General features: G+C 40.3%; 1 protein-coding gene and 1 non-coding gene across 2 annotated transcripts; one reads left to right on the top strand and one right to left on the bottom strand.

Moving 5' to 3' along the window:
- Positions 1-9,306: 9,306 nt before the first annotated feature.
- LOC131244932 (small nucleolar RNA R71) lies at positions 9,307-9,412 on the bottom strand. Its single transcript, XR_009170700.1, has one exon. It is a non-coding gene; the product is annotated as a small nucleolar RNA R71 (small nucleolar RNA).
- An 11,830-nt stretch (positions 9,413-21,242) lies between these two features.
- LOC131244312 (putative receptor-like protein kinase At3g47110) lies at positions 21,243-25,746 on the top strand. The gene is made up of 2 exons (XM_058243941.1): positions 21,243-23,949; positions 25,024-25,746. The coding sequence occupies exons 1-2, from the start codon at positions 21,243-21,245 to the stop codon at positions 25,404-25,406; spliced, it is 3,090 nt and encodes a 1,029-aa protein (XP_058099924.1). The 3' UTR covers positions 25,407-25,746.
- Positions 25,747-26,053: the final 307 nt, after the last annotated feature.

The raw sequence follows: 26,053 nt of genomic DNA, 5'->3' as shown, positions 1-26,053 counted from the left end.
CACCCAAGCACTATTTATATAGGCCAGGATTGTTGAACGTTATGGTCGTTGGGCTAGCCACATATAGCAGTTTTTGTATGGTCGGATTTAGCAACCTATCTAAGTCACGATGCGCCTCTACAGTGACATGCCTCATATCCCCACGCTCTCGCACCAAGCTCGTGCGTGTTCACACTGGAACCACAAGTCTCAATATTCCACAGATCCACCAAACAAATAATAAAGTACTCCACACCGTATATATAAACAAGAGATTTTCTTCTCTCCTTTCCAATATGTAACTATTCCGAAAACACTAAAAAACTAAGTTTTAACACACAATATATATACATATATATATATATATATATATATATATATATATATATATATATATATATATATAATTTAAAATATTTTTTAATCATATTTTCACAATAGACTCAACGCGGCCAACTTCTATCAATGCGGCTTAAAGCACTTCATAAGAGGTTGAGTTAAAGCGAACAGTGAGGTGGAGAGGATCAACACTGTCATAAAGCACTTGATAAAAGGTTGAGTTAAAGCGAACAGTGATGTGGAGAGGATCAACACTGTCATAAAGCACTTCCATCTACTCTACATAAACCTTCCCTGAGAAAAGAGAATGCTTTCATGCTAGGACTCGAGCCTAGTGCACCGGCAGCACAACAATTTACGTGTTGTAGGGCCTGGTGTACTAGAAGCACAACAGTTTAGGTGTTGCCGAAAGAGGGGGTGGCCCACCATGATCTATGTGTTTTATCCACACCATTCATCCATTTTTTTCTGCTCATTTAAGCACATGAGCCCAAAAATGAGGTAAATAAAATTCTTTGGTAGACCACACCACAGGAAGCAATAGAACGCAATAGACCTTCAACACCCATGATTGAAAAATTTTAAACGTACAATAGTTAGAGCATTGGGTCTAGCTGGTATTTGTGGCATACCTTCCATGTCTGTGTGACCTAATTAACAGGTTGGATGGCAAATAAACAATGGGGTGGATGGTAGGAAGTTTTCAACGGTGGGTGTTCATTGACCAATGTTTCCTGTGGTACGCCTAAAATCTGTAACTGCTTCATTTTTTTTGGACAATGCCTTAAAATGAGCTAGAAAAATAGATGGACAATATGGATATACAGTATATACATTGAGGTGGGCCCCACAGTTAGGCACTCACCCATTAAGTCGTTACTCAAACTGACCTAATCTGGGCTGTTGGATGAGTGAAACGTAAACACAAAAAAATTCAATGTGGCCCACCTCTATCAACAAGATATGAAGTACATTACAATTTAAATTAATTAAGGAAAAGGGAAGAAAGAGAATCAATCCACTCATACAGACTTCTATGGGCACCACATAAACCTCCTTTACAACAAGAGGGTACCACATAAACTTACTTTACAAAAAGAGAACCATTTAGGTAGAGACTCGTAGGGGTGTACATCAAGTCGAACTGAGCCGAGCTGGCCTCAGCTCAACTCAGCTCGGCCACTAGCTAACCTCAACTTGAACTTGGCTCAACTTGGTCCTTGAGCCTAACTGGCCAGGTCGATTCGATCAGTAGCTTGGGCCAGTTCGAGCCAAGATCAAGCTGTTGAGAATTTTATAAACACATGGACTGCATCTTCAAATTCTCACTGAATATAAAAGACTAGTAGCGATTTTACAAGTATTTCATCAAACACCTTATAAGCAACATCAAAATCAAGAAAAAAAGGAAATTTGTTTGATGAAACATACCTTCTTTGTCACCAGTGACACTTTGTTGAGTCATTTCATCAAACACTTGGTGAGCAACATCAATATCAAAATAACTGAGTCACCGAATTGGTTCGATCTGAGTTCGATTCGAGTTGGGTTCGAACCAAGTCGAGTCGAGCTGGGGCTAGCTCCAAATCAGTTTGAACTCATTTCCAAGCTCTAAAAACCAGCTCGACTTGGATCAAATTCAGCTTTGAACCGAGCCGATTCGAGCTTTTTCAAGCCGAGTCAAGCAAGTTGACCGAGCTAGCTCGGTTCATGTATGCCCCTAGAGACTCGGATTGTATAGCCTTGCAGACATCATGATAATTGTTTTTTAAGTGCCACGAAAAGCTCATGAGCACCTCCAAAATGTATGTGTTTTATCTACTCCATCCATCCATTTCTTCCGGCTCATATTAGGGCATTTCTGGTAGATAAAATTCTCAAGTGGTCCACAATAATAAGAAACAATAATGATTGAATGCCCCCCATTAAAAACTTTGGGGGTTAAGTCTGGACCCTTCATCTTTAGGTATATGTACAAATTCTCTACAACCAAACACCTTTAGATATTCATAAGAAATATCTTTCCAGCTGATCCGTACCATGTATACAATATCTTCATTTAGAAAAGTCAAATGAGATAGAGTAATTAAGTAACATGTAGCCCACATTGCTTCCCTCCAAAATGATCTTGGTAATTTTTTTCTTTGTTGGATAAACAGATCATGTCAACATCTCTCACTCTTATCTTTGAGCTGGACGGATATTGTATTGTTGCATCACGTATATCCATTTAGCATACCATCGGGTGTAATACTAACTAATTATTCTCTTAAAGCTCACGGAGTTATGTGATGTAAAGACCGTAGCTTAGGGCTGTCAAGGGGTCGGGCCAGGGTTGGTCTCAGCTCGGATTTTGAAACAGGGTTGGTCTTGGCTCAGATTTTGAACTGTTTCGGGCCCATTGACACCTGGACTACAAGGTGTTTATCACTTTGTTTCACTAAACTTTATTAGGCTGGAGATTGAGGAAGCTTGCAAGATCCTAATCAATCATCAAGTAGGTCGTACCTTGGATGGGTCATACACAACCAAGTACATTATTTTGACAATCCTAGCCATTCTATTGCAAGGCTGTCCTGGAAGAGAATAGAGCCAACAGAAATGTTTTCTTTTTTATATTGCCCATTTCAATTTTTTTATTTATTTATTTTATTTTATTTTATTTTAAAGAAGAAGAAAAAATGCCAATGCAAGGGTTATTTCAATATTTGTTTTTTTTTTTTTTGTTTTTTTTAATTAACAGGTGGGAGCACACCACCTGAGATTTACAAAATGTGTGAAGTAAATGATCGAAATCGTGAAAATTCTCAAAATGAAATCTGTTTTTTTAAATCAAATTATGGTTCTCAATTTAAATATATCATGATTTAGTTTTTCGTTTTGGAACTATGAATCTATTATTTGCTTTGTAATAAGTTATCCACCATTATTTGATAAATGCTGCATACTACACAGTTGGGTACTTTGGAAACTTATTTTTGTTAAATACTTTCAGTTACACATTGAAAGACTCCATTTATTTGCCGGTATGAACTGATCATATCTGAGGAGCCGTAACTGCTCATCGATTGGGGCTTCCGTAGAATTTCTGGGTGCAAAGAAAATGAATCAGTACTGCAATTGCAGCTATTCAACAATCTGGACTTCCATAAAGTCCATTGACCTTAAGGCTAACACCATCCAATTCTCTAAGTGCTTTCATGGATGGGCCCACCACATTGACTTCATCAATTCACCAAGTCGCCCATGCCTGTTAGGTCGCAAATGGCTGCGGATCAGGACCACAACTAAACAAGTAGCCGTCTCTTTCATGAAATAAAGACTCGAGCGTCTTCTATCCAATGAAATTCCATCGAAATCCATTAACGATAGGGTTGGTATCATCCAGTTGGGAGCCCTTCTGTGACCAAGGGTTTCCCCATCCATTTCAAAGGACATTGATCAAATAGTTACACTTGTCAGATCAGCATGACATTTGCAGGATAGCTCATGAACCATGGGCTGTACCAAAATGAACAGTCCAGATCAATGTCTATTTCATTTATTAAAATTAATTCTTTTGATAATTCATTTCATTCATTAAAAAAAAAGGGAAAATAAATACAATCACCCGGTGATTAGGATTGCTCGAACATGTTTCTGCTCAGAGTCCTGAGATGATCTGAGCAGACCCGACTTTTGTAACTGTCACCATCTGTCGATGACTTTAGTTTTCAACTTGCGTTTTTTTAACCTATGACATGCAATGCACTCTATCTACCACTCAGCCATGAGTAGAGACCCAACAAACATTCAACTCAAAAAAAAAAAATATTAAAAAAAATCAAAGGTTAGAATAATGAATGAAGCTTAACTAGACTTGGAGATCTTCTACCACATTGAAGTTGAAGAGGCCAGTGAACTACGGCCATTTTTAGAACTGTGAAAAACTAACAAACTAGTCTATCCCCATGTAGACGGTGTAACCTGCTACAAAGGTAACCTATGTACACGAGGTGAGCTATGTGTAGACCACAGGTTCACAAAAGTGAAAGTGGAGAGTGATTCTAATGTTGGTATTTAACAGTGTAAAATTTCGGACGCGCCCCTGGCCACCGGAAGTTTGCGGCCATAAGCTATATACGTGGGCCACAGAGATTCAAGTGATAAACTCCACTCTGTCCATTAGTTTCTAAAGATTAAAATAGGACACAAGTTCAGAAATCAGTCAGATCTAAAACCCAGATGGGCTGCAACACATTAAACAACAGTGAAAAAAGAGACGTCCACCATTGAAATTTTCCTTGAGCCGACCATGCTGTTTAAATGCCATCCAAATCATTCACAGGGCTACTACCACTCAAATAAACAGATAAACATTAGGCAAAAATATCATTCTGATTATAAATAAATAAATAAATAAATAAATAAAACTTCTCTGGCTCCCACGAGGTTTCCAATGGGAAGCAGTCAATCCCTTCTTTCTTGTGTGGTGTGTATGAGTTTTGGATCTGCCTCATTTTTAAAATCCTGTACTATTTTGATCTTTAGAAACTTATGTACGGTGCATATTTGTCACAGGGGAATCCCTACGGCCACCGCAATTCATGTCAACATCCGCTTTTTCACGGGACTCCGAAGGAGCCAACACCACCCAGCCAGCTGTTGGAAAGAGCTATGTGGGTCACAGCTTGATGCATGAGTCTTATCCACGCCATCAATCCATTTTTCTTATCATTTAGGGTACGAAAACAAAAATAAAGAAGATCCAAAGCTCAAGTGGACCACACCATAGAAAACAATAGTGGAGGGTTGAAACATTTTAACTGTTGAAATTTCCTGAGGCTACAAAAGTTTTGGATCAAGCTGATATTTGTGTTTTACATTCATCTAGGGTTGAGGGTTATGTTACTTTATCAATAGGTTGGATGGAAAATAAACATTGAAATGGGCCTTCAAAAAGTTTTCAAACGGTAAGCATTCAATCCCTCTGGTTGGTTTTGGATCTATCATAGTTTTGGGCTTAAGCTTTAAAATGAGCTCGAAAAAAGATGGACAGCTTGTACAAAACGCATGCATCATGGTGAGGCCCACAGAACTTTTTCGCCATGTGGTGTTTGGTCACTGCCCAATCGTAGCCCTTCTCACTTTTCCTGCCGTATGGAAAATATCCCGAGTATCTTCCATGGCGGCCTCCCGGTCTACACACTGCCTCAGGAGTCAAGTTAACACCAGCAGGTGATACTCAGGCTGTCCGTCCAGCAGGGCGGGCCCACCGTGAAAACCGAAAGCCCCAGGCATCACGCCGATAGGATCATCATGTGGGCCATCACGTGGTGTATGCGGTGGTTTTGGGGTGGTTGTAAACTATCTTCAATGCTATGGACCGCCTAATGGTTGCATAGGCAATGTTTTGGGGCATCCCATGATCATGGTCCACCTTATTAATACACGTCTTGGATGGCATACACGTAAAACGGTGGGCCCCCACAAATGAAATAGCGTATAAGGGGGTGCTATTCATATCAACAATAGATGATGAACAGGGTCTTGTTTTTACCCCGGTGGTAGACTCACTGTTGAGGGTCGAATATTGCATATCAGACCCCATTTATTACCTGAATTTATGAGCAGGACTCTGATTAACGGCTTGGTTTAACTGTGTATGTGATGCAAGGTGTAATTACGGACTGAGACTAAGAAAGGGTGTTTAAAGCTGGGATTTAACGCTCTGATGACACCAAAGCATGGGATGGACCCCAGAAGACCAAGATCGACTGATTTGCACACCAGGATCCAAGAAAATCGAGGAATTGAAGCTCAAGTGGCCTGAAAAGTGTTCAGAAAGCAAGATCACATAGTTCCCGCCATCTGATTGGCTCAGAAATTCATACATATCCTGAGGACCATAAATTTACCGTACATGTCAAATCGTAGCCTTTAGATCCTCATGGAAGTGGCTAAACTGATAGATCAGTCCATAAAATCCTAACCTTGGGCCCACCAGTTGTCCAGACACTCTTCAACTTCGGTCCTCATGGGTTAAATAAATGGGAAATAAGTTGGATGGTGTGGATTTCTCCTACTCATCAAGGTAGGCCCCACCTCATGTAGCTTGTGTACACTGCAGGAGTACGCCTGCTGTGTACTGAATCAGAAAAAGAAGTCATCAAGCCTCAACTCGCAGTATCCTGAACGGATTCGGAAATTCGAAGGGCTCACTGCGAATGACGAACAGAGCCTCACGCACGAAATTCGGTGGGCCACCACCTTCGATCAAGGCATCAATCCGGACCGACCATTCCTTTCAAGAGGTCAAACCGACCGTGCCCTGTTCTACATATGAATTTCCTCAGACATTTGGTGTCCTTGAAGGATCCAAACGGAGAATGAACGGCTGAATGAAAACTACGTGGGGCGCACCGAAATAGATTCAAAAGTAGTCATTTCCGACCGAAATTGCGAGGGTAATATAATGAACGGAGTGGATTATCTGGAGAAACCCGATCGTGGACTCCACCATCAGTCCAGCGCAGAAATAGCGTTGGTTCTGCGTTCGAAAAAACCGGCCGTTGTCGGCCACTGTGTGATCTTGATCGTGGTCGAAATCACGATCTGTACCGTCCAAAATTTCCACATGGAGGCCACAACCCTGTCCAAGAAGTCCAATTCTGTTTTTGGACGATCAGTCGTCCAAAATCCCGATCCAAAACATAAGATGTCGGCATTCCACTGCGCATACGAACGCGGTTTGCGTTCCTGGCTGCGTAAGGATTGCCTCCGCAACCTATTCCTGGTGGGCCTCTGCAGCAGCTCTTGGGGGAGAACCCTATAAAGAGGAGAGAGGCTGCTGCTGGGGGCTGCTGTGGAGAACGGGGGAAGGAAAACGGATTGGGCCAATGTGGAGCGTTCCCGTGCCGATCGGGTAATTATCTGGGCCGGGGAGATCCGACAGAGAGAGAGAAAGACAGGAGAAAAGAAAGAAGGTTTTTTTTGTTTTCCTTTTGTCACCCTTTTCGTCTCAAATTTCTGATGAGATCTAGCCCAATCATGAGTGGTAAAACCTCTTAGCTAGGGCTAAGAGGTGAAGCTGTAGTGAGATGGGAGAGTTTATTTTATGCATTTAATTTAAAATTTCGAACTCAATTTGATTTTTAAAGTTGATGATTCAAGGAATATTTTCTCAGTTTTTAATGGTCCTTTGTGACTAAAATTACAATGGATTTGCAATGGCTTTGAATATTTCTCTTTCTTTTAATATTTATGACGTCAGGCCCCGTTGTTCACCATCGTCTCCGGGCATGGTAGGTTGATGGAATCCCTTCTAATCATACATCGAGATTGGTTGATAATTAGTTTAATCTTGTTTTTTACTTTGTCTCCTGGGCATGGTTAGATGATGGAATCCATTCTAATTCATACACCTTTCATCTCTTGAAACCTATATCAATGGCAGTTCAGTAAATTTCCATAATTTGTGATACTGGCATAAGATCTCCCTGATCTCTACAAGTGGATCCTCTGAATCCCTAGTTTCCTTCCTCTGAATTCCTTAAAGTCTTAGATAATTATTCCACAATTATTTCTTAAATTCTATTTGGTTTAAATCACATCTTAGTCTAGTTCTAGTTCTACTTGGTTTCAGATAACGTACAGGTATCAGTCCCTGTGGGATTCGACCCGGTCTTACCGAGTTTATTACTACATCACAACCCAACTTGGGGTGTGAACAAGTTTTTGGCGCCTTTGCTAGGGACATTTTTCTCAAATTAATTAGTTTTAGAATTAGGATAAGATTAGGATTTTATTAACTTTAGTTTTAGATTTTTATTTCTATTTGATTTTTAGAACTAACTTGTTTCTTGTTTTGTAGGATCCTGACATAAACTTCTAAATTGGTAATCCCTTTCTAATTTCTCTACTTTTTCTTTTTATAGAATTAGGGTTTAGATTTTAGAAACTTTCTAATTCTACTATCCTCTGTTCTGTAGGAAATAGGTTATTTTTAGAATTTAGGTTATTTAGAAATTGACTTTCTATTTTGGTTCTATTAACTTTCTAATTCTAACACTTTTTGAATCTAATTCTGTTTCTTAATTTATTTTTAGGATTTTTGTTTAGAAACTAACCTTCCTATTTTGTAGGCCTTTAAGATAGAAATCTCTATTTTGGTACACTCCTTCCCTACTCTCTATTTTTCAATTTTCTTGTAGTAATTTACTTTTTAGTTTAGGCTTTCCTAGTTTACTTTAGAAATTTCCGTTTTTCTTTAAAGAATACTTTCTTTTAGAAATTACTTTACTGTTATTTTTCTTTTAAAGTATCGTTTCTCTTCTTTTTAGGAATCTAACTTATTTTTGTTTTATTTTAATTTTTAACTTAGGAGTCCAATTTGGTAATTTCTTTCCAACTCTCTCTTTTTCTAGATTTTCTTTTCCTTTCTTAGGATTAGGTTTTTAATCGAGGGTGCGAGTGTTTTCATGCCCAAGTGGGCCCGTGACGACACTCGACGCCTCGTCAAGGAGGATTGGTTGAGGGGTTGACTATCCATCGCAGACTAGACACCACTCGAAATCCCCGGAGTTAATTGGTTATGGCTGAAGACCAACCTCCTCTACTCCCACCCGGGGTGGAGGATACCCAAGATGAGAATGAGGGCCACCCCCGCCTCGTACTTTACGAGATTTTCCAACCGGCGGGAGTGAGTATGCCCTCATGCATGATTTTTCCCGAAAACACAGGACATGGACATCAAGCCAGAGTTATCCAACTCCTTCCCAAATTCCATGGACTTGAATGAAAGTCCATATTTACATTTGAAAGAGTTCGATGAGATAATAGCTACATTATGTTTTCCTAATGTATCCGAGGATACAATTAGGGAAACTCTTTCCTTTTTCCTTAAAAGAGAAAGCTAAGACGTGGTTACATTCACTACGCCCCAGATCCATTGGCACATGGAACGACATGCGGAGGGATATAAAAATTCTTCCCACATCATAAAACGATTACCTTGAAAAGCGATCATGAACTTTGCCCAAAAGGAAGATGAAACATTCTTTCAATGTTGGGAAAGGTTCAAAGATTTGGTCAGTTCATGCCCACAACACGGATTTGAAACGTGGCGCATTACAAATTTTTTATATGATGGAATGACATCTTCCATGCGCCAAATGGTCGAGACAATGTGTAATGGAGAGTTCATAAATAAAGATATCGACGAGGTATGGGACTACCTCGACAGTTTGGCTGCAAAAACACAATCTTGGGACTATTACCCAAGCGAACACCACGTCTAGGCTGACTCAATTAAAGGAAAAAGGTGGATTATACTCTTGAAAGAAGAGGATGATCTCAAGTGTAAAGTGACTACGCTCATAAGGAAAGTTGAGGCCATGGAAGGAAAGAAGGATAAGGTAAATGAAATTGTTTGCGGCATCTGTGATTGCACATTCACACAACTGAAAACTGTCCTACAATACCTGCCTTCCGAGGAGTGTTGAATGAACAAGCCAATGCCGTAAATAACTATCAAAGACCTTTTACTGGACCTAACTCCAACACATACAATCCTGGCTGGAAAAATCATCCAAACTTTAGTTGGAGGAATGGACAAACGGCGACTCCTCCAGGTTTCTTCAATCAAAATCCAAATCAAGTGAAACCTCAAGAGGAACCGGTTCAAAATCCCATACAAGAGCTGGCGCAGGCACTGCGGGGAATTACAGATTTTATGCCAAAGATAGATTCTCGTATGACGGTTATAGAAAAGGGGATGCTTCCCGCACAACCTCTCCCCAATCCTAAACCGCAATATGAGATAATGATCCCAGCTCTTCAAATCCGATGGGACATGCTAAATCCATCACCACTCTTAGGAGTGGGAAGATCATTGATAAAACTCTTCCGGTTAGGCCCGAAAAGCCTCAAGAACCAAAAGAGGACAACAATGATGGATCCAGTGATGCCCCACAAAAAGTAGAACCGGAACTTCTAGAGAAGCCAGTTGCTCCATTCCCCCAACGGTTGGTTTCACCAAATCCTCTCTCTATCTCTTGGGATATCCTGGAGGTGTTGAAACAAGTGAAAGTCAACATTCCTCTACTTGATGTCGTTAAACAGATACCTTCATATGCCAAATTCCTAAAAGACTTATGCACGACCAAGCGACGGAAAATTATTCAAAAGAAAATCTTCTTTACTGAGAAAGTGAGTGCCATCCTGAAGCAAGACGTGCCACAGAAATTCAAGGATCCCGGTAGCCCAACCATATCATGTGTAATCGGGAACCATCGAATTGATCACGCACTTCGTGACTTAGGAGCGAGCATCTGATTCCCTACTCGGTATACAAACACTTAGGTTTGGGTGAATTAAAACCCACCCTAACCACACTACAACTTGCCGATCGCTCTGTTGTGTACCAAGAGGGATAATTGAGGATGTGTTGTCCAAGTTGATAGATTTTACTACCCCGTAGACTTTATCATCCCGACACCGAACCCATCAATAACATGAGCACTCGGTTCTGTCATTCTTGGTCGCCCATTCCTTCCACATCAAATGCAATTATCAATTGCAGGGAATGGTATCATGACTATGTCTTTTGGAAATTTGACATCGAGTCAAACATTTTTTCAATAACGGCAGGTTGAAGGATGATGACGATTTCCACGATATTAACATGATTGACTCTTTCGTGGAAGATATGACACCTCTGACCTTATCCTCCGACTATCTAGAGACATGCCTGGCCCACTCCCATGATTTTGATGATGACATGATTAGGGAGACGTGCGCCTTTATACCGCACCGGTACTTGAAGTTAACCGATGGAGGCCACAATTTGAAGAATTACCACAAACCGATGTAGTGCCTCTACCGTAAAACCCACCCAAGCTTGACCTAAAACCTTTGCCCTCTGATTTGAAATATGCATATTTGGGTCAAGATGAGACATACCCGGTGGTGATCTCTGCCCACCTGGAGAAAGAACAAGAGAGTATGCTTATATCTACTCTCATTGAGCATAAAGGAGCCCTGGGATGGACGATAGCGGACCTCAAGGGAATCGATCCCTCGATTTGTACTCACCGCATATATCTTGAGGATAATGCAAAAACCGCTCGGCAACCACAACGTAGACTAAATCCAAACATGAAGAAAGTGGTTAAGGCCGAGGTTCTTAAACTATTGGATGTGGGTATTATATACCCTATATCTGATAGTCAATGGGTGAGTCCAACTCAAGTGGTCCCTAAGAAATCCGGAATCACCATCGTAGCCAATGCTAATAATGAACTCGTGCCAACTAGAGTCACTACTGGTTGGAGAATGTGCATTGACTACAGGAAGTTGAATACCGTCACGAGGAAAGACCACTTTCCTTTACCATTCATTGATCAGATCCTGGAAAGGTTAACTGGTCATTCCTATTACAGTTTCCTTGACGGGTATTCGGGCTACAACCAGATAGAGATAGCCCCTGAAGACCAGGAAAAGACCACATTTACATGTCCCTACGGCACCTTTGCCTATCGAAGGATGCCATTCGGACTATGTAATGCCCCCGCCACTTTTCAGCGATGTATGCTTAGTATCTTTTCTGATATGGTGGGGCAATATCTAGAGGTCTTCATGGACGACTTCTCTGTTTATGGTCCATCTTTCAGCAAGTGCTTGGAAAGTCTTAAATGTGTGCTGAAAAGATGTGAAGAAAAGAACCTGGTACTTAATTGGGAGAAGTGCCATTTCATGGTTCAGAAGGGAATTGTCCTTGGGCATATCATCTCGTCCAAAGGAATCGAGGTAGATAAGGCAAAAATCGATCTTATCTCTAACCTACCTCCACCCAAGAACATCGGAGATGTGCGATCCTTCTTAGGACACGCAGGATTTTACAGGCGATTCATAAAGGAGTCTCCTCTCTCGTCCTTTATGTAATCTTCTTCAAAAGGATGCTCCGTACGAGTGGACTGAGCAATGCCAGGAAGCTTTCACCAAGCTTAAGGGCACGTTAACCACTGCACCTATCATGCAGCCACCCGACTGGAGCCTCCCTTTTGAACTTATGTGCGACGCTTCTGATTATGCTCTTGGGGCGGTCCTAGGCCAGAGAAAAGATAAGAAGCCCTACGTCATTCATTACGTGAGTAGGACTCTAAATCCTGCCCAAGTGAACTACTCGACTACGGAAAAGGAACTCTTAGCCGTAGTGTTTGTTTTGGACAAATTTAGGTCCTACTTGATCGGATCCAAGATTGTCATCTACACAGATCATGCGGCACTCAAGTATCTTATTTCTAAAAATGATGCTAAGCCCCGCCTGATAAGATGGATCCTCCTACTCCAAGAATTTGATTTGGAAATAAAAGATAAAAAGAGAGTAGAGAACGTAGTGGCTGACCATCTTTCTCGCCTTAATACCTCGATTTCGAGGCGACCCATATCAATGATATGTTCCCCGATGAACAACTGTTCGAGTCTCCCATTCACCTTGGTTTGATTGCTAATTATCTTGCTACATGTGCCATACCGACACCGGTGGATCACAAGATAAGAAGAAATTTTTCACCGAGGTGCGCAACTTTTTCTGGGATGATCCTTATTTATTTAAATATTGCCCAGACCAAATTCTAAGGAGATGTGTACCAAACGATGAGCATCAGAGCGTCATCTCCTTCTGTCACTCAGAGGCCTGTGGTGGTCACTTTTCTGCTAAAAAGACCACGGCCAAGATCTTGCAGTGTGGCTTTTACTGGCCCACTATGTTTAGGGATACTCATGAGTTTTGCAAAGCTTGTGAGCGTTGTCAGAAATTGGGAGCATTGTCCCGTCGAAATATGATGCCTTTGAATCCCATCCTTATCATCGAAGCATTTGATTGCTGGGGCATCGATTTCATGGGACCGTTCCCCCAATCGTTTGGAAATTTATATATTTTGCTTGCCGTAGATTATGTCACTAAATGGGTCGAAGCGATTCCATGTCGAAAGAATGACCATCGCACGGTCATTAAATTCCTAAAAGAGAACATCCTTTCCCAGTTCGAAACACATTGAGCCATCATTAATGATGTGGGCTCACACTTTTGTAATAGACCATTCGAGAGTTTAATGAAGAAATACGGTATCTCTCATAAGGTGAGCACCCCATACCAGCCACAGACAAGTGGGCAAGCTGAGATTTCTAATAGGGAGATCAAACACATTTTGGATAAAACGGTTAACCCTGACCATAAGGACTGGTCAATTCAATTGACTGATGCCTTATGGGCTTACCATACTGCTTTCAAAACCCCTATTAGAATGTCTCCCTTTAGACTCGTCTATGGGAAGGCTTGCCACTTGCCTCGTGGAGTTGGAACATAAAGCCCATTTGGCCATCAAACATCTAAATTTCAATTTGAACAACGCTGCTCCCTACGCAAACTTCAATTGAATGAACTTGAAGAAATCCTAATGATGCGTATGATAATTCGAGAATTTACAAGGACAAGATGAAGGTGTTTCATGATCAACATATTCTACGAAAGTCATTCACGCCTGAAGGTCCTTTTGTATAATTCTCGATTACATCTCTTTCCGGGTAAGCTTCGATCTCGGGACCGGCCCTTACATTGTTTTCTTGCTTATCCTCATGGGGCCGTGAGATAAGAGATCCCGACAATGGCAAGGAGTTTAAAGTAAATGGACATCGTTTAAAGCCATTTGTCGAGAAATTTGATTCGGAGGACATGTCCATGCCTCCGATTGATCTTGTGTACCGGACTGATCTCCTAGCCCGATGGAGGTATAGGTAGGTTTATCGCTTTCAAGGATTATGGTAGTTGCTTTTGTCTGGCTCAAGACGGTAAACTTAGCGCTCCCGGGAGGCAACCCCTTTTCAACTTATTTCATTTTCCTAGCAAGTTCAATGTTTGTGGGTAACATTCCGCAAACCCTCACGAGACTACAACTCGTCCACTAGGGGTAACCTGGGGGTTTAAAGGCTTGTTGCATGGCTAAATGCAATCGAGAGCACCCAAAGTGGTATAGGTAGGATTTTATTTTTACTTTTGTTGGTTTCTCTCTTGTGCCTGACTCTCTTTTACGTAGATATTTTTGGAAAACTTCCTGATTCCTCGTCCAGGTACTATCTTCCCATCACTCCTCTTATATTTCTGTTCATGTGCATTGCATGTTTATTTCATTTACATTGAGGACAATGTAGATTTTTTTGGGGGTGGGAGATTAGGTTTCCTAATAATTTTCTTGGTCTTGAGCAAACGTTGTGAAATTTTTTTATTTTTCAGATTTTCTAAAAAGTCAAAGTGATTTTGATGGCCATCTAGGGCATTTAGAATTTCAAGATGCGTGATGTTGGTACTTCATGACTCTTGGATTCAATCATCTATTAAATTTCACAACTAAGTTTGAATTGTTAAATCCAGTATTAGAATTGTAAACATTGATTGAGTCATGAATTCCCAGGACACATCTCGCTTGCATATTAAGGTTTCAGTTCGATATTAAAGGACTAACTTGGTAATCACTAAACATGAAAGAAACCCACTTGAATCGAATGGATTGGGCGAACATTCTTTACCATAGGTTTGCTCCCTATATGTGAGGATTCGATTCCCCATGAATGATATGTGAAAAAGTTGGGTGTACAGTCTTTACCTTAGGTTTGCTCCCTGTAGGTGAGGATCTGATCCCTCTTCTTAACATTAATTCTAATGAGAAAATCAAAAAAAAAAAATAAAAAAATTTAAAGAATAAAAAGATAAGGTGTAAGCCAAGTTGGGTTATCATGATTTCTCTTCTTTGTTACCAATGATATTCTTAAATATCAAGGTAAATCTTAATGTTGACAAGTCGAGATTGGACTATACATCCATGGAATTCAATATTTAGAATTATACTAATTGATGGACTAATATTTTGAACTTGATTATGAAGTTTACCGTGAGCTTGATTTCAGGAAAAAGTAATGCCAACATTCATGAATCTTAGAATTCAATATCTGAACTATTTTTCATAAATCCCTTGAGTTGTAGAAATTGTCCCGTAATTCTCAATTTATTTTTCCATACTTTGCTCGGGACTAGCAAAATGCTTGGTTGGGGTTGTGTTGAGGGTCGAATATTGCATATCGGACCCCATTTATTACTGAATTTTACGAGCATGACTTGGTTTAACTGTGTATGTGATGCAAGGTGTAATTACGAACTGAGACTAAGAAAGGGTGTTTAAAGTTGGGATTTAACGCTCTGATGACACCAAGGCAAGGGACGGACCCCAGGGGACCAAGATCATCGAATTTACACACCGGAGATCCACGAAAATCGAGAAACTGAAGCTCAAGTGGCCTGAAAAGTGTTCAGAAAGCAAGATCACATAGTTCCCGCCATCTGATTGGCTCAGAAATTCATACATATCCTGAGGACCATAAATTTACCGTACATGTCAAATCGTAGCCTTTAGATCCTCATGGAAGTGGCTAAACTGATAGATCAGTCCATAAAATCCTAACCTTGGGCCCACCAGTTGTCCAGACACTCTTCAACTTCGGTCCTCATGGGTTAAATAAATGGGAAATAAGTTGGATGGTGTGGATTTCTCCTACTCATCAAGGTAGGCCCCACCTCATGTAGCTTGTGTACACTGCAGGAGTACGCCTGCTGTGTACTGAATCAGAAAAAGAAGTCATCAAGCCTCAACTCGCAGTATCCTGAACGGATTCGGAAATTCGAAGGGCTCACTGCGAATGACGAACAGAGCCTCACGCACGAAATTCGGTGGGCCACCACCTTCGATCAAGGCATCAATCCGGACCGACCATTCCTTTCAAGAGGTCAAACCGACCGTGCCCTGTTCTACATATGAATTTCCTCAGACATTTGGTGTCCTTGAAGGATCCAAACGGAGAATGAACGGCTGAATGAAAACTACGTGGGGCGCACCGAAATAGATTCAAAAGTAGTCATTTCCGACCGAAATTGCGAGGGTAATATAATGAACGGAGTGGATTATCTGGAGAAACCCGATCGTGGACTCCACCATCAGTCCAGCGCAGAAATAGCGTTGGTTCTGCGTTCGAAAAAACCGGCCGTTGTCGGCCACTGTGTGATCTTGATCGTGGTCGAAATCACGATCTGTACCGTCCAAAATTTCCACATGGAGGCCACAACCCTGTCCAAGAAGTCCAATTCTGTTTTTGGACGATCAGTCGTCCAAAATCCCGATCCAAAACACAAGATGTCGGCATTCCACTGCGCATACGAACGCGGTTTGCGTTCCTGGCTGCGTAAGGATTGCCTCCGCAACCTATTCCTGGTGGGCCTCTGCAGCAGCTCTTGGGGGAGAACCCTATAAAGAGGAGAGAGGCTGCTGCTGGATTTTGGGGGGGCTGCTGTGGAGAACGTGGGAAGGAAAACGGATTGGCTGCCGAATGTGGAGCAGTTGCTGCTGCTGTGCACGATCAGGGACTGAATTATCCTTGGGCAGACGGCTGGAGATCTGACAGGAGAGAGAGAAAGACAGGGAGAAAAGAAAGAAGGTTTTCTTTTTGTTTTCCTTTTTGTCACCCTTTTCGTCTCAAATTTTTGATGAGATCTAGCCCAATCATGAGTGGCTAAAACCTCTTAGCTAGGGCTAAGAGGTGAAGCCTGTAGCGAGATGGGAGAGTTTATTTTATGCATTTAATTTAAAATTTCTGAACTCAATTTGATTTTTAAAGTTGATGATTCAAGGAATATTTTCTCAGTATTTAATGGTCTGTTGTGACTAAAATTACAATGGATTTGCAATGGCTTTGAATATTTCTCTTTCTCTTTTAATATTTATGACGTCAGGAGGCCCTGTTGTTCACCATCGTCTCCTGGGCATGGTAGGATGACAGTACCCTTCCTGATCTTCATACATTGACGATTGGTTGATAATTAGTTTAATCCTGTTGTTTACTTTGTCTCCTGGGCATGGTTAGATGATGGAATCCATTCTAATTCATACACCTTTCATCTCTTAAAACCTATATCAATGGCAGTTCAGTAAATTTCCATAATTTGTGATACTGGCATAAGATCTCCCTAATCTCTACAAGTGGATCCTCTGAATCCCTAGTTTCCTTTCTCTGAATTCCTTAAAGTTTTAGATAATTCTTCCACAATTATTTCTTAAATTCTATTTGGTGTAGCTCACATCTTAGTCTAGTTCTAGTTCTACTTGGTTTCAGATAACGTGCAGGTATCAGTCCCTGTGGATTCGACCTCGGTCTTACCGAGTTTATTACTACATCACAACCCTGCACTTGGGGTGTGAACACTCACAAGAGTTTCAACACAAGATAAAGGGTTGAACACGTAAAATCCCACTACAGCGTGGGTTCTTCGAAACAGCAGAGAATGAAAAGTTCTTGGAGCCACTTTTCATCAAGCTGATATTTGTGTTTTCCCTTCTTCTAGATCTTACTTTTTTGTTGAAAAAAAAGGGGGGGGGGGGGGGGGGGGGGGGGGTTTGAACAAGTGAGACCACGTGACATAAATCAGTGGAGATTGAAAATTTATTGAAGCCACAGAAGATTATGATCATGCTGATATTTGTGTTTTCTCTTAATTTAGGTCTATGTAATCTTATGAACAGGAGTCAGGACATTCTAAGACATTCCTATCATATGGATAGGAGTCAGGACACTCAAAGACATCCCAATCTTACCTTGTCTTTAGAGAAGAACTGCAAAAAAAGGCTAATTTAAAAAATTAAAATAAAAAAAAAAACCTTATGAACAGATTGGATGGCAAATAAACATCACGATGGGCCTTAGGAAGTTTAGAAAGTTTCAACAATATTATAATTATCACTCATGTGGTTGGACCCACTTGATCCTTGAATTTGCCTATTTTTTGAAATGATTTATTAAAATGAATGAACGAGGTGGATAGAAGGGAGTGGGAGTCAAGTGGAACGGATTTTTCAGGAGGCCTTTAGCCTGCCCTGTCTTGTTAAGGGCCGGTATCTGTTAGATAAGGTGGGGTTGGGCTAAATTAGAGAACACCATAGAATTTCCTTGTATAGGATATGATAGGCGGGCCAGCCTTCTTTTTGTAGCTGGTGGAATAGCCTTGGCCTGTTTTGCCTGGTTTAATCAATATGAATGTTACATAGAGATTTCTAAAAATAAAAATAAAAAAATAAAAAAATAAACAGGTGGATAAAATACATATATTACGGTGGACTCCACATAAACCTGACAGGACAGAGTTCGTCTTAACTGAAGCATAGCTCGCTTCAGTTTTTCACCACCATTTTCCGTTGTTTTCCCCTTTTCTCCCCTTTTTATATGATCCAGGTTGCATTGGGACACATGCATAATCCAATCAATCCACCTGGACTGTCTATTATGTGCAGAATCTATTTCAGTGATTAAATTATCTATATCACACTACTGATCATGACCTATTTTAAACTTCTATTTTATAGCCATCCACTTCCCATTGGTTTGTGCAAAACATTGGAATGAATCAGCAGTCAGGGTTGTTCGATGAGAGGCTCTGGTAGCACCACACCCACCATGTCTTGACTCTTGTGTTTCTCACTTTGTTTCCTACGCAGATTTCTTAGAAAGCCTTACTTCATGCATTGTGATGCTAGGTGGGGCCCACTTCGAAGTTTTTGATAAATCCACTCCATCCATCGGTTTTTCAAGTTCATTTGAAGATATGTGAACAAAAATGAGGCGGCTTCAAAACTTAAGCTGGCAACACGAGGAAACAGTGGGGATTCTGTGACCACTGTTGAAATATTTGTATGGCCACAAAAGTTTTGTATCAAGACAATTATTTTTTGTTATTTCACTTCGTCCCGGTGGTAATGACCTTATAAACGGTTTAGATGGCATCTATGCATCAAGGTGAATACCAGGAAGGTTTCAATGGTATTAAACTTGTTTCCCAATTTTTCATCTAATGTGGCACACTTGAGTTTTGGATCCGTCTAATCTTTATTGTAAATGAGATAGTAAAATTGATGAACATGATAGATTTCTAACAAACATCACGGTGGGCCTAATATAGCATCACATTACATTAACTTCCAAAAGGTCTTAAAATCCACGTCCCTTTTTTTTTTCCAAAGTTTTATTAGTGATCTCGTTATACATAGAGCGGATTGGGTGAGACCCCCTACTGTTGGGTGCATAGTGATGTATTTTCCTTAAATCCACACCATCCAACTATTTTAAAGCTAATTTTAGGAGAAGATCCCAAAAATTAAGCTGACATAAATCTTAGTTTGACCACATGCACCACATGAAATAGTACTCCTGATTGAATTCCCACCATTAAAATTTTTATGGATTCCACCTGAAAGTTTATTTGACATCCAACCTGTTGATAAGGTCACAAACACCTAGATGAAAAGACCACACAAATATCATCTTGATCCAAATCTTTTGTGGCCCACAAGATGTTTTAGTGGTCAATCACCATTGTTCCTGTACTATGGACCATCTGGGTTTTGGAACTGATTGTTTTTTGGATGATGCCCTAAAATGAGACTTCAATACAGATAGACTGCATGGATGTAATCACATACATCACATTGAGCCCCACAGTCAGGGATCCCACCCACCTCGGTGGATCCCGTGGGAAGCGGATTGCGTAGTGAGTTGTCTACCATGATTTATGTATTTTATCTGTGCTTTCCATCAATATTCCCAAATAATTTTAGGTCTTTAGCTCAAAAATTAAGTATATACAATGTTAAAATGGATCACACCACAGTTTGAATTTTTCTTTCGTATTTTCCCGTTCATCTATGTCTGTATGATCTTATTAAGAGGTTGGATGACAAATAAACATCATTGAGGAGCCTAGAAATGTTTCAATGGTGGAAATCATTAGCCAAACCGTTTCCTGTGGTATAATCCACTTGATCTTTGTATATGCTTTACTTTTGGGCTCAACCTCTAAAATTAAATGAAAAAACGGATGGACTGAGTGTATAGACCACGTACATCCAAGGTAAGCCTAACTGAGTTTACTCAGTACGATAAGAGCGTACTGAGTAACTCAGTATGCAATCTGATTTCGTAACTGAGTTAGCAATCCGATTACGATCCGGAAGCGGATTGCCTAGTGAGTTACTTACCACGCTTAGTATACTGAGTAAACTCTCTGAGGTCCACCATGATTTGTGTTTTTTATCAGCTTCGTCCATCCATTTTCCCAATAACTCAGTACGCAATCCGATTTCGATCGGTGTCTCACCTAACCCGCTCCAGGCGTTACAGACATTATCCGAACCAGCTCCAGGCGTTGCAGACATTATCCGAACCCATCATTAAATAGGCCATATACAAAAGGTAGATCGTTCTCACGATCATAGCCGTTCTATTGTTGAACAATTTTCGAAAAGAATGAACGGTTATAAAAAGAGCCAACAAAAGGTTTCTTTTTATCGTCCATTTCAATAAATACGCCAATCCAGGGTTTAGGTTGTGCATTTCAATACGTGTGAGTTATTGGATTTTCTAGTCCACGGTCTCCTTGTGACTTTCACCGTCAATATCGGTGGATGTATTTATAATAAAAAATAAAAATAAAAAAATTTAAAAATGAAAAGAGAGTTTTCAATTGATTGTATTCAACTACAAAAATCTGCACTCCCACCTTTTCAAGAAAAAAAAAAAAAAGAAAAAAGAAAAAAGAAAAAGAAAAGAAAATTCAACTACAAAAATCAAAGATTAATATATTTCCAAGTGTTGACTATAATGTAACAGCTCAACTAGCGTAGTATCCAGAACACGGACGATTAAAAACATCGAACCATCTCAGATGCAGCATTCTAAGTCGCGAACGAGGCAAATCCAATTCCGCTTATAAATACACGAAGGTAACGCGTCACCAGATGCCACTGACGTTTGTTTTCTTTTCTTGTTCAGTATCCCTCTCAATGGAACGAAGGATGGTGCTTGGACTCTTACCTCCAAAGGCATTTTGGTCATTAATACTCCTTGCCTCCCATCTTCCATGCATGAACTGCATAGGAATCGGGTTCCCTGCGTTAGGAAACGAGACAGATAGACTCGCCTTGATCGCATTCAAGGAACGGATATCCAACGATCCTTTCCGAGTCTTCAACACATGGAACGATTCCTTCCATTTCTGCGATTGGAAAGGAGTCACATGCGGTGGTCGTCGGCATCCTCAAAGGGTCACCGCCTTGAATCTTGTGTCCAGTAAATTGGTAGGGCCCATATCACCTCACATGGCAAACCTCACCTTCCTCAGAAGTATAAACCTCTCGAGCAACAGCTTCCATGGAGAAATCCCACGGGAAATAGGCCGGCTCTTCCGGCTCCGTTATCTTGATCTGAGCAGTAATGTGCTGCAAGGAAGAATCCCCGATGACCTGTTCCACTGCTCAGAAATCAGATTCATCATTTTAAATCGAAACAAGCTCTCAGGGAGAATTCCCGTCCACCTTAGCTCTCTGTCAAAGCTTAAGTTACTGAAGCTTGGTCATAACAATCTCATCGGCAACATCCCACCACCATTCGGGAACCTCTCATCTCTTGTTTCTCTCTATCTCCATTACAACAATTTGGATGGAAGCATTCCAGATGATTTAGGACGGCTACTGAAGTTACAATTTCTTCGGGTCTCTTTCAATAATCTGTCCGGTATGATCCCACCATCGCTTTACAACCTCTCATCCATCATTTATTTCTCAGTGTGTGATAACCAACTTCACGGAAACATTCCACCCAATATAGGTGACACCCTTCCTAATCTTGAAGGTCTTTTCCTGGGAAATAACACATTTACAGGTCCAATACCGGTTTCACTACCCAATGCTTCAGGAATTACTTGTGTTGATTTTGTAAAAAATGATTTTAGTGGACCCGTGCCTGTGAACTTGGGAAGTCTACAGCATCTCCGTATCCTAAATTTAGCTGCTAATAAGCTTGGAGGTGGAGAAGGAGATAAGGACTTGAGTTTCCTCACTTCTTTGAATAATTGTAGCCTTTTGGAAGCATTACTTGTAACTGATAATCAGCTGAGAGGAACACTGCCAGCCACCATCGGCAATCTCTCTACCCACCTAAAAATATTAGGGTTAGGAGGAAACCCCATATCTGGAAGCATCCCAACATATATAAGCAATCTCTTGAGCTTAAATAGTCTAGATATACATGAGAGCTCTGTCATGGGTACCATTCCTATTGGTATTGGGAAGCTTCGAAATTTGCAGGGCTTGTATTTGTATGGAAATAAACTCTCAGGACAAATCCCATCCTCCATCGGCAACATCACTGGATTGGCTATGCTCTCTTTAAGTGAAAATCGTTTGCAAGGAAGTATCCCTTGGAGTCTTGGAAACTGCAGTCTTCTTCAAATAGTATCCCTCAATAGAAATGAGCTTAACAGTACCATACCCAAAGAAGTTCTAAGTATTCCTTCTCTTGTTGTACTTCATGTAGGTGAGAATTCTTTGATCGGATCTTTACCGTCCGAAGTTGGTCAGTTAAAACACCTTCAACATTTGGATGTTGCCCGCAACAAATTGATAGGTGAAATTCCGAGCATGCTAGGCAATTGTCCAAGCCTAGAAGTCCTTAATTTGAGCAATAACTTATTTCAGGGAGTCATTCCTCTATCTTTGGGCAACTTACAAAGTATTCTATTGCTAAATCTTTCTCATAATAACTTGTCTGGCCAAATTCCACAAGTTCTGGAGAAATTTCCATTTTTGCAGTATATGGATTTGTCTTCGAATGATCTTGACGGCCCAGTCCCAACTCAAGGAATTTTCAAAAATTCAAGCGCATTTTCGATCCTTGGAAACATCAAGCTTTGTGGAGGTATCCCACAATTACAGCTGCTAGCATGCCTGGAGAAAGCTCCTAAGAAAAATGGAAGGTCGACGTCTCTTATGGTAATATTCTCTGTGGTCGGTGCAGTTTTAGGTTTGATTCTTTTATCCTTTCTCTTTGCCACTCTTTATCGGGCGAGAAGAAAGGCCAACAAGAAGCCTTTGCCTGCATCTTTATTGGAGGGCCAGTTTTTAAATGTTTCCTTTGCGGATCTCTTTAAAGCGACTGGAGGGTTCTCTTCGGACAATTTGATTGGAATGGGAAGTTATGGTTCTGTATACAAAGGAATTCTAAATGGCAATGAAACACTTGTTGCAGTGAAAGTTTTCAATTGTCATCAACGTGGAGCTTCTAGAAGTTTCATGGCTGAATGTGAAGCATTGAGAAATATCCGGCATCGGAATCTGGTTAAAATCATAACTGCTTGCTCAAGCATTGATTTTAATGGTAATGATTTCAAAGCACTAGTATTTGAGTACATGCCTAATGGGAGTCTAGAGAAGTGGTTGCATCCAAGTGTACATGGCGAATATGAAATGCAGAGCTCGAACCTTATTCAAAGACTAGATATAGCCATTGATGTCGCCTCTGCATTGGAGTATCTTCATCACCATTGCGGCACACCAGTCGTTCATCGCGATCTAAAACCAAGCAATATTCTACTGGATGATGACATGTGCGCCCACGTGGGTGATTTCGGATTAGCAAGGTTCCTTTCTAATGCTGCCAGTAATACCTCTCAAGATCAAACCAGCTCAACTGGGATCAAGGGATCTGTTGGCTATATTCCTCCAGGTAACAATTTCACGCTTTTTCTTCCTTCTTTTATATTTTTAAATGCTTTGCAAAAGTTCTTAAATATGAAGCTTTCATTGTCACTTCTTTTTGTTGCTTGTGTTGTTGCTACTGTTGTTATAGTTGCTATCGTAGTGAAACCCATCGTGGATCAGTTATGGTACTATGGAATCACTTTTATCAGGCAATTTTAACTATCCCATTCATGTCTTCCAAATATGAATGGCTTACAAAATGAGGTCCAATGGTTGTGACTTTTTCACCCTAGCCTATGAAATAGGTAAATTACCTAATGGACAGTCTGGATCAATCTATTGGACTATCCTAGTGTTTCAATGCAACTACAACCACGGTTGCTCTGAGAGAGCTGAATCCTTTCTCATAAAAAACAACAACAACGACAAAACTTTCTCATAAACAACAACAACAACAGTAACAACAAAATGGGGTGCCTGTTCAATAGCCACTGAAAAATGAGTTCATCTCATTTTGGTTAATATTAATTATGTATTGGAGATTATATAATTTGTTGGCTATGATAATTATTGTTAATCGTTACCAAAATAATCAATCTCTAATGCATAGTTCCGATTAACTAAATTGAGATGAACCCATTTTTCAGCAGCTACCAAACATGCCCTAAAACTCTCAAAATAAATCATTTTGTCCATTACCACTGCTAGAGCAGCTGCAATGGTAATCGGAAAGAAACTCTCACTAAGAATGAAGGATTGCAGGATGGAAGATTCTTTTTAGTAATTTTTCCAATTTTACATATGATAGATTTCAACTAAAAATGCATCCAACGGTTGAGCATGCAAGATTGCCAGATGAGTAATTAGTACTAATTGTTTTTCATTGAGTTGCAAAGTTTTTCTTTTTCTTGTAGTAGGGCTCATTTATTAGTTATACCTTGATAACTTCACGCCTCAAAAGTTTTAAATTAATAAGATAATTGATTCCTATGCTTGTATTGATTGTCACTTCTTTTACGTCAAAAACTAATTCCTATTTTTGTTTAAATGTTGGAATGAAACCTTGATATCTCGAAATTTTGAGGTGTGTAAATGACAGAGTATGGAATGGGCGGAAAGGCGACTACATATGGAGATGTCTACAGTTACGCTATCCTTCTTTTAGAGATGTTCACAGGAAAAAGTCCAACTGATGGCATGTTTAAAGACGGTCTAAGCCTCCACCAATTTGTTAAGATGGCTTTACCAGATCGAGTGATGGAGATTGTAGACCCACAACTTCTCGTAGAAGAAGTTCAAGGTCTGAACAATGGAGAACAACTTCGCATTGCAAGAACTAAAGTGCGGGAATGTGTGGCTTCCATGGCCAAAATTGGCATCGCATGTTCTGTAGAATCTCCAAATGAGCGGATGCAAATGAGAGATATTACCAAAGAAATTCATGCAATCAGGGACTTATATCTTGGGGGTGAGATTCACTGAGATGAGAAAAATGGCCCATGATTATTGGGCCAAGGTTTGTCTTATCACGCATAGTTATTATTAACAAGTTGTGGTTGGTTATTGAATGGAAGATACATGTGTGAGGGTTAAGTTGCTCATCCTGCTGGCGGTTAAGCAAAGTTTGTATGCATCCAGTGGCTGTCCCAATCCGATGACGTAACATGGTGTTGGGTTGTGTTTAGTTGGTTCTGTGTTTTGGCCTCCTCTGTTGTTTTGGTTGTGTTTGCTTCGTGTAATGGTTGTGTAATGGGGTGGTTAGTCGGTTTGGCACCCCTTCAGAGATGTAAATGGTTTTTGTTTGGACATCAATAAAATTTACAAGTGCTGTACTCCCCAACCAAAAAACCAAAAACAAACAACAACTTAGGCTTGGAAAGTTGCATGATGAGTTTTATTTAGGTTTTCAGATTTGTATTCCTTTATCTCCCATACAGATGCTTAGAAAAGGGTATATTGTATTGTCAGATAATGTTTTTGTAAGAAACGATTTTCCTACCTAAAAATAGTCATGTCACGGAAGAAAGAGTAGAAATATGAAGTGGCTAATTATCTTGGTCGCGTGATCCCATACTGGAGGTTGTAGTACTGGTAGCATTTTATTTATTTATTTATTTTATTTTTTAATA

The sequence above is a fragment of the Magnolia sinica genome, chromosome 4 (assembly GCF_029962835.1).
Source record: "Magnolia sinica isolate HGM2019 chromosome 4, MsV1, whole genome shotgun sequence".
Lineage (NCBI taxonomy): Eukaryota > Viridiplantae > Streptophyta > Magnoliopsida > Magnoliales > Magnoliaceae > Magnolia > Magnolia sinica.
Note: the sequence above shows the minus strand (reverse complement) of the source record. Positions and strands in the feature narration are given on the sequence as shown.